At 45.3% G+C, this 17094-nt stretch overlaps 1 protein-coding gene across 1 annotated transcript in view; it reads left to right on the plus strand.

Annotated features, from left to right (window-relative positions):
- The first annotated feature begins 1936 nt into the window (after positions 1 to 1936).
- CREB5 (cAMP responsive element binding protein 5) overlaps positions 1937 to 17094 on the plus strand; it is a 419901-nt gene continuing 404743 nt past the window's right edge. Inside the window, exons 1-2 of the mRNA XM_036760413.1 lie at positions 1937 to 2002; positions 8737 to 8830. Coding sequence (XP_036616308.1) covers positions 1949 to 2002; positions 8737 to 8830 — 148 coding nt within the window. The 5' untranslated portion in view covers positions 1937 to 1948. The remainder of the gene's footprint in view (positions 2003 to 8736; positions 8831 to 17094) is intronic.

Raw genomic sequence — 17094 nt, forward strand, 5'->3', positions numbered from 1 at the left:
TGCAGATTGTGGCTCATCTGTGTCAGCCTATCATATATGATTCCCATTCATGTCCTCCCATGTTCACTGTAAGGGCACTGGGGGGAGGGTACATCCTTCTCTTTCTCCTGGCATTGTAAGGAGAGGCATTGTAGTATGATGTTTGGGAGTAAGATGACCTGGATTCAGATTCTACGTCTGATGCTTACTACCTCCTGTGACCTTGGGCAAATTATTCAAACTCCCAGGGCCTCAGTTTCCCATCTGTAAAATTAGTGGGCAGGGGGAAAACCGGAATGTCTTCTAAGGTTACTTACGGCTCAAAATCTGTGATGTTGTGATCTTATGGTTCTAGTGGAGTACACAGGCTGTCCATTGGTTTTTCCTTACTCTTGTCACATGACCAACTCATCTTTTCTTTTAGATATTAGCTTGATGAAATTTTTTTCTCTCCAGTTTTCCTTTGTAATTCTTTATTTGCAATGTGGTACATGTCCACCATATACTTCTCTCCTACTCTTTGAGTTATACATCTATAGCCATATAATTTTTGGGAGTGGCAATATTCCAAAACTGAAAGCTTTAACCATCCATACAGGAATAGCCAAGTGGATGAAGAGTGTTTATTGTCTAGATTAGCATTTCTTAAACTGTGGGTCATAATCCTATTTGGGGTCGTGAAAAGTTTAGCAACAGCAAAAGGTTTCTGAATGCACAACGACCGAAAATTAATTCCAAATCAAACATGTAATGAATCCAAAGTGTTTCTGGCAGTGCTTGCCCGTATTGAGTCACATAACTTCTCTGCAGCCTTGGTTCTGAACATACAGGGTGCACACTTTGCACTGCACATGTCTGCAGCCATGCAATGCCAGTGAGCACTGCCAAGTCAGTGACTGTACGTGGGACCTTGGGGTCACCAGTGGAAGAGGTTTAAGAAGCCCTGGTCTAGACTATGGCATGTAGTTCAATTTGACCTATAAAGCCCATCCATCAGCCTATCTGTCTGTTGGGCTATCTTATATATAGATTTTGCTGTAGGGATCAACGGTCAATGATCCTGCTGCCCCCTGGGGTCTGTGTCCATTCTTCCTATTGACTTGTGGGAATGCATCATCACATACATGCCACCCAGCCACAGCCTGTGGCCCTGAAATCTGGAGGCAGCTTCCACTGAGTGTTTTTAGAAGGCAGTGAGTGGCTCAGTAGAAAGAACTCTAGATTTGGAGTCAGAGAACCTGGATTCAAACCCCAGGCTCTGCTCCTTGCTGTCTCCACGACCCTGGACAAGTCCTTAGCCTTCCCTTGGGCTCACTTGCATCTGTAAGATGAAACAGTGACCTCTTTAAAATCAGAGGAGCTTAGTTACTACCACATGACCTTGGACAAGTTTATAACCTTCCCTGGGACTCAGTTTCTTCATGTGTAAAATGAAAGGAATCAGAAGACTCTGGTCTCAAGCCTTGGTTTGACCCCTTACTATCCACGTGACCTTGGTCATAATTCCCTGGGGCTTCAGTTTGCTCGTTGGTAAAATGAATGGCCCCCTCCCGCTCAGAATTTCTGATTCTCGTGAAAGTTGCCTCCTTTTCAGAAGGCTTCCAAGTGGTCCTGGCCTGATGGAGGAAGAATTCCGATGATATGAAGAGGAGTAATAAGCAGGATCTGAGCTGGTGCAGCCTGGTGGCTTTCCTCCACCCTGCTCCCCTTCAAAGTAAACAAAAAACATTAAGATCTTAGCCCGCGGGAAGCCTAATGAATATGAGCCAGTCAGAACCTTGGATCCATGTTAATTTGTCCTTGTCTGTTTGGGGAATTTGATATCCTGAGAGCCGTTGGGAAAAGGGCTCCCTGAGCGCTACATTTTGCATGTTTCAGAGACTGCAGCCAGGGATATTAATGAATTTTTGTGTTTCATTTTTTTTCTCTGTCCTTTCTCCTTAACCTATAGATTTATGAGGAATCCAAGATGAACTTGGAACAGGAGAGGCCGTTCGTCTGCAGCGCTCCAGGCTGCTCACAGGTGAGTGGGTCCCCCTGGCAGACCTCGGGTGGGTGCCTGGCAGGCGGTTTTGGCTCCAGCTCCCAAGACCACTCTTGGTATCTGATCCATTACTGCTACATCCTGTTTGGTCTCTCTAGAGAGAGGCTGTGGTTGTTATTATCATCATGGTCCCCCTTCCCACACCCCAAATGATGTGAGCCGGTGTGCACACATCCACAGAGCCACAGCCACTGAAATCCAATAAGGCCGACCCTTTCCATTCCTAACCCTCCCTCCCTCCCCCACCCCCAGGAAGCGAGCCAAACCCATGGCTGGCCCCTCCAGATGTCCAGGCTTGTCATTTGAGAAATGGGGAGAAAGAGGAAGTCTGTTTTTCCATGGAACAGTTTGGATTTGGTGTTGTTGTATTATCGATGAAAACACAACCCAGCATGGAGACCATGGGAGAGCTTGGCTTCTTGCCAGACTGAGAAGTGTCCCCTGAACCCCCAACTCGCCCTTTTCTACCTTACGCTCTTTAGGGGAAAGGGGTCTTGGAACCTTTCCTTGGTATGGAAACTTTTGGTGTGGAGTCTCCCTCCGTCCATGCAAATCAGCATTGACTTAGGTTAATTAACTTGCCCAGGGTCACACAGCCCGTATGTGTCAGAGGCTTTACTTGGACCCTACCCTTTCTACTCCAAAGGCAGCCCAATATCTACTATGGCACCTCTACCTTGGAAGACCCCAATTGGGGAGGATTGTAAATCTCCATGGAACAGAGTCTGAGGTTTTCTGTTCTCTGTCACCTCTATGGATACTTCTTTAATCATATTGTAATCACCTGATGATGACATTGAAATCTGTCCCATAGTCCTATCATTAGGAGCACATGTGGGAAACTGAGGCAGCTGACCACTTGTGGTCACTGAGAGTGCCCATGCTTCAAGCTTCTTAGGACAGAAGAGGTGTGTTCTGTATCTGAGATCACTACCTTTCCTTTCCCTAAATTGCCCCTAGAGTCTAGTGAGGGGCAGAATTCCCATCTGGAGTTTTCTCTGGAGGGCTTACAGGGGCACTGGGCAGCAGTACCCGAGAGTCACTGCAGAGGACCTGGGAAGGCCCCTTGGGGGACCTTTGCATTGCTTTGTGTTGTATTTGGCGGGGCCTCTGGGAACCTTTGGGAGGAAACATGCTGTGGAAATATAAGACTTGGTTTCTTGGACCTAACAAGTCATGGACAGCATGTTCCAAGAGGAACCAGAATCCTCTTCTCAAACCTGGGTATGTTAATGCCACCCAGGCCTATGGACAAATGCTGATTTCTGACCTCTGGATCAGGAATGTTGGAGGAGATGATCAATGACACTAGAGTGTCTTTTGAAATGAATTGTGGCAGAAAGAGCCCTGCCTGGACTAGGAATCCAAGGATCTGGGTTCGAATCCTATCTCTACCGCTTTCTAGCTATGTGTCCTTGGGTAATTCTTCATACTTCTCTAAGCCTCCCTTTTGAAATAAAATAGACAGGTAGGACAAGAGGAGATCAGAACTGTCAGGGACCTCACCATCTGTGACCCTAAATCCTGGGGAATTGCCTGGTCCATTTAGAGGGTCAGTGACTCTCCATAGGACCTTGTCCTTGGCTCAAGTGATGCTGCTCAGAAAAGACCATCTCTGATTACCCTACTTACAGGTGTCCCCCGAAACAGCTTTGAAACTACTTCTGTAGATATTAGATATTAACATATATCATATGACATATCTTTATATCATATAAATGTAAATCAATTTATCTGTATACTTGTTTCCTCCCGACAGAATGTAAGCTCCTGAGGGCAGGGACGTTTCAGTCTTTGTAGGTCTTGTGGCCAGCAGAGTGCCTGGCACACAGTGGTCAGTGAAATGCTTATTGACACTGGGAAGTAATTCCACTTGATGCCAACGTGGATGGGTAGGTAGAACTCCGAAAAGTGGGCATTATTTTCCTAAAATGGGATGTTTTCTCCATTGGAATGATGGGGCATCCCTTTACATAAGTAAAAAAGTGTTTGAGGGTTTACTGTAAGGCCAGGCTTCTATAGCTATGGAGGAATGGAGAATTTCTCCAAATTGACAATTAGTCCAACATTTCATTTGCTATTTTTAAAATAAAGCCCTCAACAAATTGTGTTTCTTAAGCTAGATTCCCATAAATGGGGAATGTGCTCTTGCTGGAGAGTGGTCAGGCAGGTACTACTAGCAAGGTAGCCAGGTAGGTGGCGCCATAGTGCATAGAGTGCTGGGCCTGGAGGCAGGAGGACTCATCTTCTTGAGTTCAAATCTTGTCTCAGACACTTAATAGCTGTGTGTGACCCTGGGCAAGTCACTTCACCCTATTTGCCTCAGTTTCCTTGCTTGTAAAATGAGCTAGAGAAGGAAATGGCGAACCACTCCAGTATCTCTGACAAGAAAACCCCAAATAGGGTTATGGAGAGTTGGATGTGACTGAAAATGAGTGACCAACAAAGCTAGCTAAAGCATTTATTAAACTCTTTCTGTATGCCAGGCACTGTGCTAAGTGTGGAGAACATAGATACAAATAAAAAGGAAGCCAGTTGCTGACCCCAAGGAGCTGAGGGCAGATAATACAGAAAAGGGAGGAAGGAAGGAAAGGAGGTGTCCACGTGGGGAGGGGAGGGGAAGGACAGAGGGGAGAGGAGAGAAGGAAGGGAGCACAACTGGCTTGGTCACTTCTTCCAATGGAGGGAAGCCCTAGGGGAGAAAGTCACCAGTCTGAGGATGGGCCACAGGGGTGGAGGCATTTTCCAAGGTGCTACGGCTGCTGAGATATGATAGAAGTGCAGTGAATCAGGAGAGGGGCTAGGAGAGGAATGAAGGAGTGAGCCTGCTGTACTGGACAATGTGCTGGAGACGGATGCTGAGGACCAGGGTTCCAATCCCACATCTGCTCTGTACCTGTCTCCCAGAGTTATCTTGAGGCTTGAATGACTAGACCCGTACCTAGGGCAAAGCGATCAGGAGTTTTCCCCAGGAGGTCCAAATCTGACAGTGTCTGCCTTGAGTGGGCACCAATGCAAGTTCATGGAGCTTGCAGTCAGTCCCCCAGTGGCTAGAAATCCTAGAACTTAGCCCCTGGCCAGCAAGAATTCTAACAGGAAGCTCTTGGGTGACATGTTGGAGTGAGTCCTTCCTCCCTGCCCCTTTAACCTTTAACTGAGGGACTGCTTCATGGCATTTGCCCCAGGCATGGTCTCAGCACATCTCCAGGTTTCTGCTCTGCACATGAGCGAATGCAGGTAAAGCATTTTACAGACTTTTAAGTAAATATCAGTTATCATGACTATTATTAGCTGAAGGAAGGGGCAAACTGCTCCAGCATCTTTGCCAAGAAAACCTCAGATGGGGTCACGAAGAGTCGGACACGACCGAAACAATGCAACAATGGAATGTGAGCTTAGACAGTTAGACTCTTTCTGGGTCTCATCTGTATAATGGGTTCTTTGGATTAGGAGACTTCTAAATCCCCTGCAAGTCTAAATCTAAGATCCTATGTTCCTATGAACCCAATAGGCTTTTAAAAGTTGTCACATCTTCTAAAAGTGGCCACATCAGGACTCTAAGTCCCATAGACAGAGCACTGTATGGTTAACAACTCATTCCCTTTCCTCACACCAGCCCTGTGAAGGAGATATTGTGACCAGTGGCATGCCCATTTTACGGATCAAGAAACTGAGGCTTAGAGAGGATAAATGAGGTGTAAGGGAGGCATAACTGGTGCTCAGGTGACTCCAGGCGTCTCACCTATTCTGCTATCCCATGATGCCTCAGGATATGGATTCTAATCCAAGCCCTGACTGTTAACTGGCTATGTGACTGACTTTGGGAAGTCACTCTCCCTTTCTAGGGCTCTGTCTTCTCACGTGTAAAAATGAGATGATCTAATTCCCTTCCAGTCCTGAATCCCATGATCCTAGACTTTATGAGACCAAGTTGACGAGGACACTTCATTGTTCAACTGAAGCTTTTGGATCAGGACGGTGACACAGGCAGGGCTGGGCTCTGATACTGGCCTGCGTAGGTCCTATGGATTTTGGATACAGAAATTTCCCCATCAGTTTAAAATTGAACAAGGAGAAGTTTTGTTGTTTTGGCTTTGTTAGGATGACTTCTTTTTTTCTGCCCTAAATAAACACGTTTTCTGAGGGCTCTTTCCCCCCTTTATGTCAGACTTGGCATAGAAACTTTGCCTATGTGTGGTTTCTCCTTTACAATGTGAGCTCCTTGAGAGCAGGGTCTGTCTCTTACTTTTCTCTTTGAATCCCCAACACTTGTGTTTTACACATAATAAGTATTTACTAAACACTTTTTTCTTTCACTCATCCATCCATTCATCCATTCTTAATGGGTCTGCTTCCCATTGTCCTGATAACCTAGTTGTGGAAGCTTAGAAAACCATTTGGTTTCCTGGGCCCAGCCTTTTTCTTGACAGGCTATCTTATTTTAGGGACATCCTCACCTCCTACCTGGTACCCAACTCTATGCTTTCCCTTCTGCAGAACCCCTCATATCTAGAATATTCCTTGACAGAAACTTCCAGCTTCCTTATAATTGGCACTTACCTACTTTTGAGATTACCAATCAGGGACCCCTGCCCTCTCTGTAAAATGCCAGACCCTCTGTCACATCACTGTGACGTGGTCCTGCTGTGTGGGATAGCCCATTAGAAGAGAGAGGGTGAGCCAGCCTAAGGTGGGTGCCTCTCATCTGGATCATCTAGCCCCTTCTGCTGGGACTAGAGATCATTCAGTTTAACACTCCAACAAGCCTCTAATTGACTGCTCACAGTGTGCCAGGCACTGGGCATTGCGGATGCAGAGACAAGTATAAAAGCAGCTTCAGACCAGAGGCAGCTGGCCACCTCCTACAGGGAGATGTTCCCCTAGGTTTGAGTAACATAGCCGAAAAAGACACAACAAAACAAAGAAAATTTATAAAGAGACTCTCACTGGATCACTTTGGGCCACTTGCTTTTGTCCTAGGAAAGCCAAGGTGCATTCCAAATGATGACAGTTAGCTCTGTCCCGTGTGTCCTGAGCCCTCCAGAGAGCCTGGCTGTTCTCCACTCTCCATGTGTGACTGGTGTCTGAACTGCATGCTTGCTCCTTCTTCTTGGGCCTTTCTCTCTTACCACCCATACCCCGTGTTCAGTGTAGCACCTTCCCTTGACTGCGGTATAGTGTCCCTGAGATAAAGAGGTGCTTTTCGTGTCTCTGGAAAGTTCACTTTTTTAAAGACGATCACTTCAATTCCGCAACGTGGACCCAGCAGACTGAGATGACAGTGTAGCACAGAAGCGCATTCTGGGCTGGATCAGCGATGTCCAACTATTTCCAGCTTTGTTTATCTCTTTGTGTTGTATTCTGTAAGCCAAGGACAGAGTAGGATCCATCTTCAGTCTCTCAGATCCTGAATTCATGTGAAGATGTGTTGTTTACTGATTGGCCACAGGACTGGTATTGGGAAGGACTCATGTGTTAGGGGAGAGGATCCTTGATGTAGAGCTGGGAGGGACTGCAGAGGCCATCTAGTACAACCTCATTATGTTACAGCCGAGGAAACTGAGGCCCAGAGAAGGGAGGGACTTCATCAGTCTTTCATGAGTTTGATGCCATCTCTAATGGATTCAGATCCGCTGCTTGTTGTTTTGAACCTCCCTGACTCCCTATGGCCTCTAGGGATGTAACTCCTTCCTCCAGATGTTTAAAACCCTCCATAGTCTGATCCCCCTCCTACCTTTCCAGCCCAATTTCCTGATATTCCTCTTTCTGGAGGCTCCATCCCTGTCACACTGATCAGGTGGCTGTTCTAGGAGTGCATGAATGTCCATCTTCCCCTTTTGAGAGGGCTGAACCCCTGCATGCCTGGGTAGCTCTCCTTCACCTTTGCCTCATGGAACCTCTTCCTAGCTTCAAAGGGCAACTCCTGGGCCTCCCTACAGGGAGGTGTTCCCCTAAATCCCCAGAAGAATGTGCACTCCTTGAGCATAGGGACTGTTTCTTTTTATCATTTTATCCCCAGCTTCCAACATGGAGCCTTGGCATATAATAAGCACTTAAAATGCTTTTTCCACACCTGTACTCACATCTTTTCTTCCCCAGTAGAATCTCAATTCCTTGAAGGCAAAGATTGTTTCATTTTTTTGTACCCCATTTCGAGTCCAATGTACAGGGCACATAGTAGGTACTTTTAAAAAGTGCTAGTTGAATTGAATGGAGTCAGATTCCCCTGGCCATCTCAGCTGGTTTAGGGTTTTTTTTTTGGTGTTTTTAAAAAAATGTCATTGATATATTTTGCTTTTACATCACTGACATTTCCCAACACACCCTCCCCTCATTCTTCCCAGAGTGACAAAGCTGATTTGAAAAAGTCCAGTGTCCCAGGTTGGAGCGCCCAGGGGGCAGGGCAGCTGAGCAGGAGAACATAAACCCTTGGTATTCCTCCAGGCGCTGCTGCTTGCCACCCGACTCTCCTCAGCCAGTGAAGGGCCTGAATTTTTGACTCCTTCTCTGTGGTGGCAGTGTCTTTCATCCCATAGGAAAAGCTGGAAGCACAGCTCACACTTTCTCACTTCTCCAAAGCAATTTTTGGCTCCCCTGACATGTCTGAGTTGCTAGATGGTCATTTCCCCACTCTCCCCTCCAGCTGATGCCAAATGAGTATTGTGAAACTTGCTGAATGGATCTCCTTTTCTTTCTTGCTATTTGTCTGACAGCGGTTCCCGACCGAGGATCATCTGATGATTCATAGACACAAGCATGAAATGACTTTGAAGTTTCCCTCAATAAAAACAGACAGTTTGTTATCAGGTAAGGAGCCTCCAGTGGGAGAGGATCTGCTCTGGCTTCCTGGGGCAGAGGGGGAGAGGACTCTTCTGTCCCGGACAGGACAAACCCCGCCAGCAAATACTGTGTCTTTAGAATCGAGACTGCTGCTGTCATGTGGCAGCACAAAGGCCACCAGCTGACTTGGGATTCCCACCTTTCTGGGAATGTAGAACTTTGACAAGAATAGCTCGGTTGGTGTAACAATTTACCTCCGACACTGAGAGGTTAAGTAACTTGCCCAGGGCCATACATACATACACGGGTCTGAGATGGGACTTGCCCTACTTCTTTCTGACTTTCTATCCCCCGGGCCTTTGGGAGAGGCAGCTCATTAAGACTAGAGGGTGTCAATCTGCATTGGTAGAGGGAGTTACCACACTGGGAAGTCACAGGTTAGGTCCAATATTAAGGTGCTTTCCCTTTAAGGTTTGTAAAGTGCTTTTCACCCATGATCTCGTTGGGTCTTCATAACAACCCTGTACAGAAGAGGGTTATCCCCGTTTTATAAATGGGAATAGCATGGCTAAGAGAATTTAAGTGAGTGGACCAGGGTTATACATCTAGTAAATATCTGAGGTGGGTGTCAAAGCTGACTCCTTATTTATGGCACTATCAACACATACCATGTTCTTTAAACTCCTTAATACAATCAGTGGAGCAGCCAGGTGGTAAAGTGCCTGGCCTGGAGTCAGGAAGACCCAAGTTCAAATCTGACCTCAGACATGTATTAGCTGTGTGATCCTAGGCAAGTCACTTAGACTTGTTTGCCTCAGTTTCCTCATCTGTAAAATGCGCTGGAGAAGGAAGTGGCAAATTATGCTCATGTCGTTGCCTAGAAAACCTCAAACCACAAAGAGTTGGTCACAACTAATTGTCTGTCTGTCTGTCTCTATATATGTATGCAGTCAGTCAATAGGGTTCATGTGTGAGCACTTGCTGTATACCTAGTAATGCATCATGTACTATGGGAGATACTAAAAAATAGCTTCTCTTAAGGAGCTAATAGTCTAGTTACAAAGACATCATATTCATAGGAAAAGGTACTTGAGATTTCCAGATAGTATGCAATATATGTGAAGTGAACTCAGCAGATAGACTTATATGTACTAAACTCTGTAAGAGTTCTTAATCTTTTTGGTGTCATGATTCCCTTGAGTAGTTTAGTGAAACATATGGACCTCTTCTCAGAATAATGTTTTTAAAACTTAAAATACTTAGGATTACAAAGGCAACCAATTTCTATCACCTTTCTTTAATCTCTCTCTATCCTATCTGCCTGCCTATCTGCCATTTGCTTATCCATCCATCCGTCCATCCATCCATCCATCCATCCATCCATCCATCCATCCATTTATCCACCTACATATCTGTCTATCCATCCATTTATCTATGTATCTATCTATCTATATCTATCCATCCATCCATCCATCCCTATCTATCTATGTCTATCTATCCATCTATCCATCCCTATCTATCTATCTATCTATCTATCTATCTATCTGTCTGTCTGTCCATCCATTTATCTATCTATCTATGTCTATCTATCCATCTATCCATCCCTATCTATCTATCTGTCTGTCTGTCTATCTATCTATCTATCTATCTATCTATCTATCTATCTACCTATTCATCTATCCATCTTTCTACTTCATCCAGATTTAGAGGAAGGAGAGTTCATTGTGGATTGACCCTGAAGTCAGAGAGGATCCCAGAGGCAGTCAGTTGGCATGGATAGAATGATGGATTTGGAACCAGGAAGATCTGGGTTCAAATTCTGCCTCTGACATTTCCTAGCTGGATGACCTGGGACAAGTCACTTAATCTCTCTAGAGTTTTTTCATCTTTAAAATAAGGGAGCGAAACTGGTGTAGACTAAGTGATCTCAAATGTTCTTTCCAGCTCTAAGTCTATCCTCCCAGGATCCCTAACCCTGCCCAGAGGAGATAAGGACACACTCTTCTTACCTTCCTAATCGTTAGATGTCTCCAAATGTACAGTGGATTGTCGAGGGAGGGAGAGAGCTGCCTGTCACTTGTCTCCAGCAACAGCTGGGTGACCGCTTGGTGGTGATATTGCCTGGGGATTCCTGTTCAGAAGCAGGTTGGACTAGCTGGCCTCTGAGCTCCTTTCCAACCTTACGGGGCTGGGATTCTCTAAACTCAGTAGGATTCGCACGCGCAGACGGTGAGGACCAGAACAGCTTTGGAATGGACTCAAGATCTAGGGCTGGAGGGTCATGTGATCCAGCTCTCTTGTTTCACAGATGTGAAACTGAGGCCCAGGGAGGAAATACGGACTTGCCCAAGGTCATATAGACAGTGACAGAGATGGGGTCTGAACCCAGGCCCATTAACTCTAGATTGTTCTCCATACCCCACAATCTTCAGTTGAGCTGAAAGGGAGGTGGCCCAAGAGGACACGCCTGGGGAGGTAAACTGGAGGTTGATCAAGGGGGCCTCGAATGCCAGATTGGGGTCTAGTCCATAGGCAGTGGGTTAGTGACTTGCCCGGGGTCACATAGCTAGAGTCTGAGGTAGAATTTGAACTCAGGTCCTTGTCACTCTGCTCCTGCCATCATCTGTCTACCAGGCCACCTAGCAGCTCCCGAAGTCACTTTACTGTTATCACTTTTTACCTAGCAGACAACAGATGAATAAGTCACAGAGTGTGAGAGTTGGATGGCTGCCTCAGTGGCCTTTCAGTCCAAGACAGATAGATTCCTGTGAAGGAGAAGAACTTCATGGGTGTGAACAGGCTGCCACAGAGTACAGCAAGGAAGCTTTTCAGCCCAGTGCTTGGCACATAGGTGCTTAATAAATGCTTCTTGACTTGTTGTATGCAACAGGAAGATGTTATCCAAGAAATGAGCGATGGGGAAAAGGTTCCTGGCTGCCTCTCTAGGGGCTAATACCATCACAGTGTCATTACATGGTATCATCACACTGAGCAGGGGTGTTTTTGGACTTGAGTTCTGTAGTTCGCTTTTGGGGGGATGTTTTTGCTGAGATTTTGATAGCTGCTTTTCGATAGAATTGGTTTCCTTTGCCTTCCCATGTGCTTTATTTTATCCATTCAAGAACATGTTTCTGAGGAAGGTTCCAGAGGTTTCACCAGAGTGGCTGCCAACGGTGACCAGGGATTTTAAACAGGTGCCATGTTAATGCTCAGAGAGCTGACTTTAAAATAGGGTTAAGTTATAAAAATGAAATAAATAATATAACAAAACAGGAGGGGTTAAATTATGAAAACAAATGAAATTAATATAATAAAATGGGAAGGGTTAAATTATAAAAATAAATAAAATTAACAGTAGTAAAACAGGAAGGGTTAAATTATAAAAATAAATAAAATAAATATAATAAAACAGGAAGGGTTAAATTATAAAAATAAGCAATATAATAAAATAGGAAGGGTTAAATTATAAAAGTAAATAAAATTAATATAACAAAATAGGAAGGGTTAAATTAGAAAAATAAACAAAATAAACATAAGAAAACAGGAAGGGTTAAATTATTAAAATAAAGTGAAATAAATAATATAATAAGATAGGAAGGGGTGCATCTGTGGTGTAACCCACTCTACCAATACATGTAGGCATCTTTTGAACTGCAAACTGGAGAGCTGCCTAGTGGAGAGAGGCTAAGTGGGTGGCCAGGGTCACACAGCCAATATGTGCCAGGGGGGTGACTTGAACTCAGGTCTTCCTGCCTTTGTGGCCAGTTCTCTTTCCAGTACGCCATCCTCTGGAACTTAAACTACAAATATTTATTTACATAAATTTACATTCATATTTTTCACACATTTATGCCTAAAACAAGAGTGTAGGAGATAGTGTTACACTAGCCGTGGACACTAGAGGAGTCACCACAGAGGCTGTATTTACATATGCTGTCCCCCTTGTGTCTCCTGGTATCCCTGTGAGCTAAGTGTTGTCAGCGCTGCTCTCTCCATTTCATGGTTGTCTCATGATTATCCCCATTTACTGGAAGGATTTGCAGATGGGTTGCCTGAGAGGAAGTCTCTCATGCAGCGCCATATGGCAAGTTTATCGGAGGCAGGATTTGAACCCAGTTCTGCCTGACTCCGAGGCCAGCAGACTGGCCTCCATTTACTATATACAAAGCTGCTCCTTGGAAATTTCTTCCTTAGCAAGTTGCTAGGACTGCACCCACGGAGGCTTTCCATCTGAGGAGCGGTTTAACAGGAGCAGCTGAGAAGGTGTGAAGAGTGTGCTTAAACCCTCTTCAGTTGATCTTCAACAGCTATATTTTCATTTGTCACTTTTTCACAGATCTTCACCTACCTCTTAGCAAATCTTCAGCAGCTTGGGGCTGGCTCGGGTGCTGCTCACTGGATGGACCCAGAGGAGATTTGTGCAGAAGGGGCGGGGCCCCTCAAAATTTGGGAGAAGGATGTGGGACAGTGAGAAACAAAGCGGACAGTGGAGAATGGGGCTAAATAGATGCTTGTCTTTTCTTGGAGTGTTTTAAAAAAATCTTTATATATGTTTTATGTTAATATTTCCAGGTATCCATTTGTTGACACTTCCAAGGAAATGATGCTCTGGGAATCCATTAATTTAGTTTTTAAAAATATCTTAATATTTAATTTAATATTTTACCCACTGACCATGTTGCTGTTTCAATTTTTCACAGCAAATTCTAATAAGTTATTATTAGGAGACACTTGAAGCTTACCATGCTCCAGGAAGCTAGGTGAATCTAGTAGTAATTTCAGTGGTTTTCAGTTGTGTCTGATTCTTTGTGACCCCATTTGGAGTTTTCTTGGCAAAGATACTGGAGTGGTTTGCCATTTCCTTCTCCAGTTCATTTTACAGCTGAGGAAACTGAAGCAAACAGGGTGAAGTGACTTGGTCAGGGTCACACAGCTGGTAAGTGTCTGAGGCTGGATTTGAACTTGGGAAGAAGAGTCTTTGACCAGGCCCAGAGCTCTGTGCACTATGGCACCACCTAGCTGTCCAAATATCCACATGCAAACAAGCTATAGGCAGGATGTTTTGGAGATGACCAAGGTGTTAGAGAATTTCTTCTGGAAACTCCCTGAATGTGGACTGGCTCCTTGTCCGTAACTTCTAGAGTCAGAGAATGGCCTGGAACACTATCCTTCCTGGCTCCCAGGCCAGCTCTTATGAAAACTCATATCAAAATAATCCCTGCAGTCATTTTCCTTTAGCAGAAGCTGAGATGGATCAGAAATTGCCTGTTTTCAGAGCATTTTCAAGGTGTCCTATGAGAGGCATTCTACATCTGAGCACTTGATTGGCAGGAAGGAGACCCCAGCTCTTTCACTACTAATAAGCAGTGTGGTATAGTGGGGAGAATGATGGATTTGGCCTGCAGGAGACCTGGGTTCAAATGTTACCTCAGACAATTACTAACTGCATGACTTTGGGCAAGTCATAGAAACCCTCTGGGCCTCAGTTTCCTCCTATGTCCAAAGGAGAAAGTTTGACTCGATGGCCTATAAAGTCCTGTCCAGCATTGACCTGTGTGATCTTGGGGAATCCTAGCCTCTCTGGGCCTCAGTTTCCTCACTTGTAAAATTAAAGGTGTTGAACTAGAAGATAATCTTCCATTTCTAAACTTATATAATTGAATGAGTTGATAGAATCTGGAGTAGGGTGGGGACTACCCCCCCCCTCTTCTCCCTCCCAGGGCCCCTTCCATTGGTTCTAGCTTAGAGCCTTTCATTGTAACGCCACCTCATGCAGTTTGCTGGTGCTCCTGGGTCATCTGCAGGTCTTCTTCCTCTTCTCCAGCTGGCTCCTGGCACTTGAGGGTTTGTAAGTAGACTATTAGAGTCAATAGGGACCCCAGAGGGCAACTTGTCTAACTCCTTCCTTTTACTGAGGAGGAGACTGAGACCCAGATGATAAATCTAGAGCTAGAAGCCTCCTCAGGGGCCAGTTTTACAGACAAGGAAACAGGCACAGGGAGATTTCGTCACTAACCCGGTATCGCTGAGGAGGATTTGAAGGGAGGTTCTCTTACTTCAGAGCCAGGGCTTTTTCAAACTGTATCACTTGCCAAATGACTTGTCCAAGGTCACATATACCATCAGTGGGAGAGCTGGGCCTTGAACCCAGGCTTCCTGACTCTCAAGCTTAATGCTCTGAGATCTACTAGCCCAGGCCACTTCCAAGCAGCCAGGTGTTTGAGAGCCCAGGTATATTGGAAGGCAGGCTGACCTTTGGTGATCAGGTTTCTTTCCTGCCCCAGCTCTGAACCCTCCAGGGTGAAAAATAGCCTGTTGCTGCCTCACTAGCCAGCAGGTGACCTGGGTATTTTTAGTCCTTGCTGAGATTTCCATCTGTCTGATTCTGACCTGGACTGGCTTGAATTTGAGGTGGCTGCTCGTCCGGAGAGAGACTGTGTCTTCCAAGAACACAGCTGCAGCAGTGTCTGGTGGGGACCTGAATTCTTCTCCCAACTCATGGCAGACTTTGGTCTTGGTAAAGAGCCTGGCCTGATGGTGCTTTCTGCTCAGCCCCACCTGACTCCTGAAAACACAGAGTGCAATTCAGGCAAAAAAGACAGGGCATCACAGTGGAGGGATGCCTCAGCTTGGCATCCATCAGGTCTAATCCTGCCTCCAACATTTCTGAGCTGTGTGATCATGGGCAAATCGCTCAACCCCTCTGATCAGTAGTTTCCACATCTGTGAAATGGGAGTAATATTTACTGTACAGGGTTATCGTGAAGCAAAAATGAGACAATGTATGCAGAATGCAAAGTCAACTTTAAAGCGCTCTATTAATATGTTATCATCATGATTTCATCTCATCGGCTCATCTACCCACAGAAACCCACAAACAAAAGAGTAGATGAGAGATTAACATTGAACCCTGGGCTGCCCCTAGGCAGGGGCTGTACACTAATACTGCAGCTCATCTCTTGACTCAAGGAGGTTCCACTCTGCTGAAGGGATGTAACATGTACCAACAAGCAAGTGCAAATGTGGGATCAATCAACAAACATTTATGAAGTGCCCACTGTGTGCCAGGCACTGTTCAAGGGGCACGAAGGCAAAAATAGAATTATCCTTGACCTGAAGGAGCTTTAAGCTTTTGGGGGAATCAAACCAATTCAGACCCAGCTGACGTTTGATAGGTGACTAAACTTCCCGCAGGTGTGTGTGCGTGTGTATGTATGTATATATGTGTATGTGTGTGCGTATGCATGCACATGTATGTGTGTATGCATACATGTATGTATGTACACGTGTGTGTATATGTGTGTGCATGCATGTGTGTGTGTGAGTGTATGTCCATGTCCCAATTCCTCATTTGTATAGTGAGGCATTTGGACTAGATGGTCTCTGAGCTTAGTTACTTGAAGTGTTTAATCTATGAACTGAAGTAACTCTTCTGTAGTGGATAGAAGGCTGGAACTGGAGTTAGGATGATCTGAGTTCAAATGGGACCTCAGACGTGTACTACCTAAATGACCTGGGCAAGTCAGTTTTCTCTCAGCCTCAGTTTCCTCATCTGTAAAATGGAAATTATAAAGCATCTACCTCATTGAGTTGTCATAAGGATCAAATGAGGTACCACACAGAAACATTTTGCAAACCTTTAAACCTCTAGATATAGGTTAGCTACTATTATAGACAAAGGGATATTGGGTATGTGGAGGCATTAACATCTTGGGGAATCTGAGATTGCTTCTTGGAGGAGATATCTCTTGAATTTAGTCTTAAAAGGGGCAAGGGATTTTAAGAGACAGATGTGAGGGGAGAGGGCAGCCCAGGCTTGAGGGCCAGCTTGTACTATCATAGAGAGAGGCTGAGAATGGCCTGTTGTGTGTGAAGGGCCACAAGTAGGGGTGCTGGGCAGGACCATAGAAGGTGTCAGAGTGAGTCATGTATTCAGCCTGAAAAGGGAGGCTGGCACCAGACTTTGCAAGGTTTTCAATGTCAAATAGAGGCAAAGGGGAGCTGCAGAATGTTCTTGATAGGGGCGTGACATAGTCAGACCTGTGCCTTAAGTATATTGATTTGGCAAGTGGGTGGAAGATTTAGTAGAGAAGGGAGGGATGTGACCTGGAGAGCTCATTTGGGAGGCTATTGCAGTAGTCCATCATGGAGGTACCTGATAACACCTACACCAAGGCGGTTGTGGTATGAATAGAATGATGGGGACAGGTGCAACAGATGTTGAGAAGATAGAATTGCCAGGATTTGGCGTCTGACTGGACATGGAAATAGGGAAGTGACCAGGACAGACT

Source organism: Trichosurus vulpecula, chromosome 5 (assembly GCF_011100635.1).
Source record: "Trichosurus vulpecula isolate mTriVul1 chromosome 5, mTriVul1.pri, whole genome shotgun sequence".
Lineage (NCBI taxonomy): Eukaryota > Metazoa > Chordata > Mammalia > Diprotodontia > Phalangeridae > Trichosurus > Trichosurus vulpecula.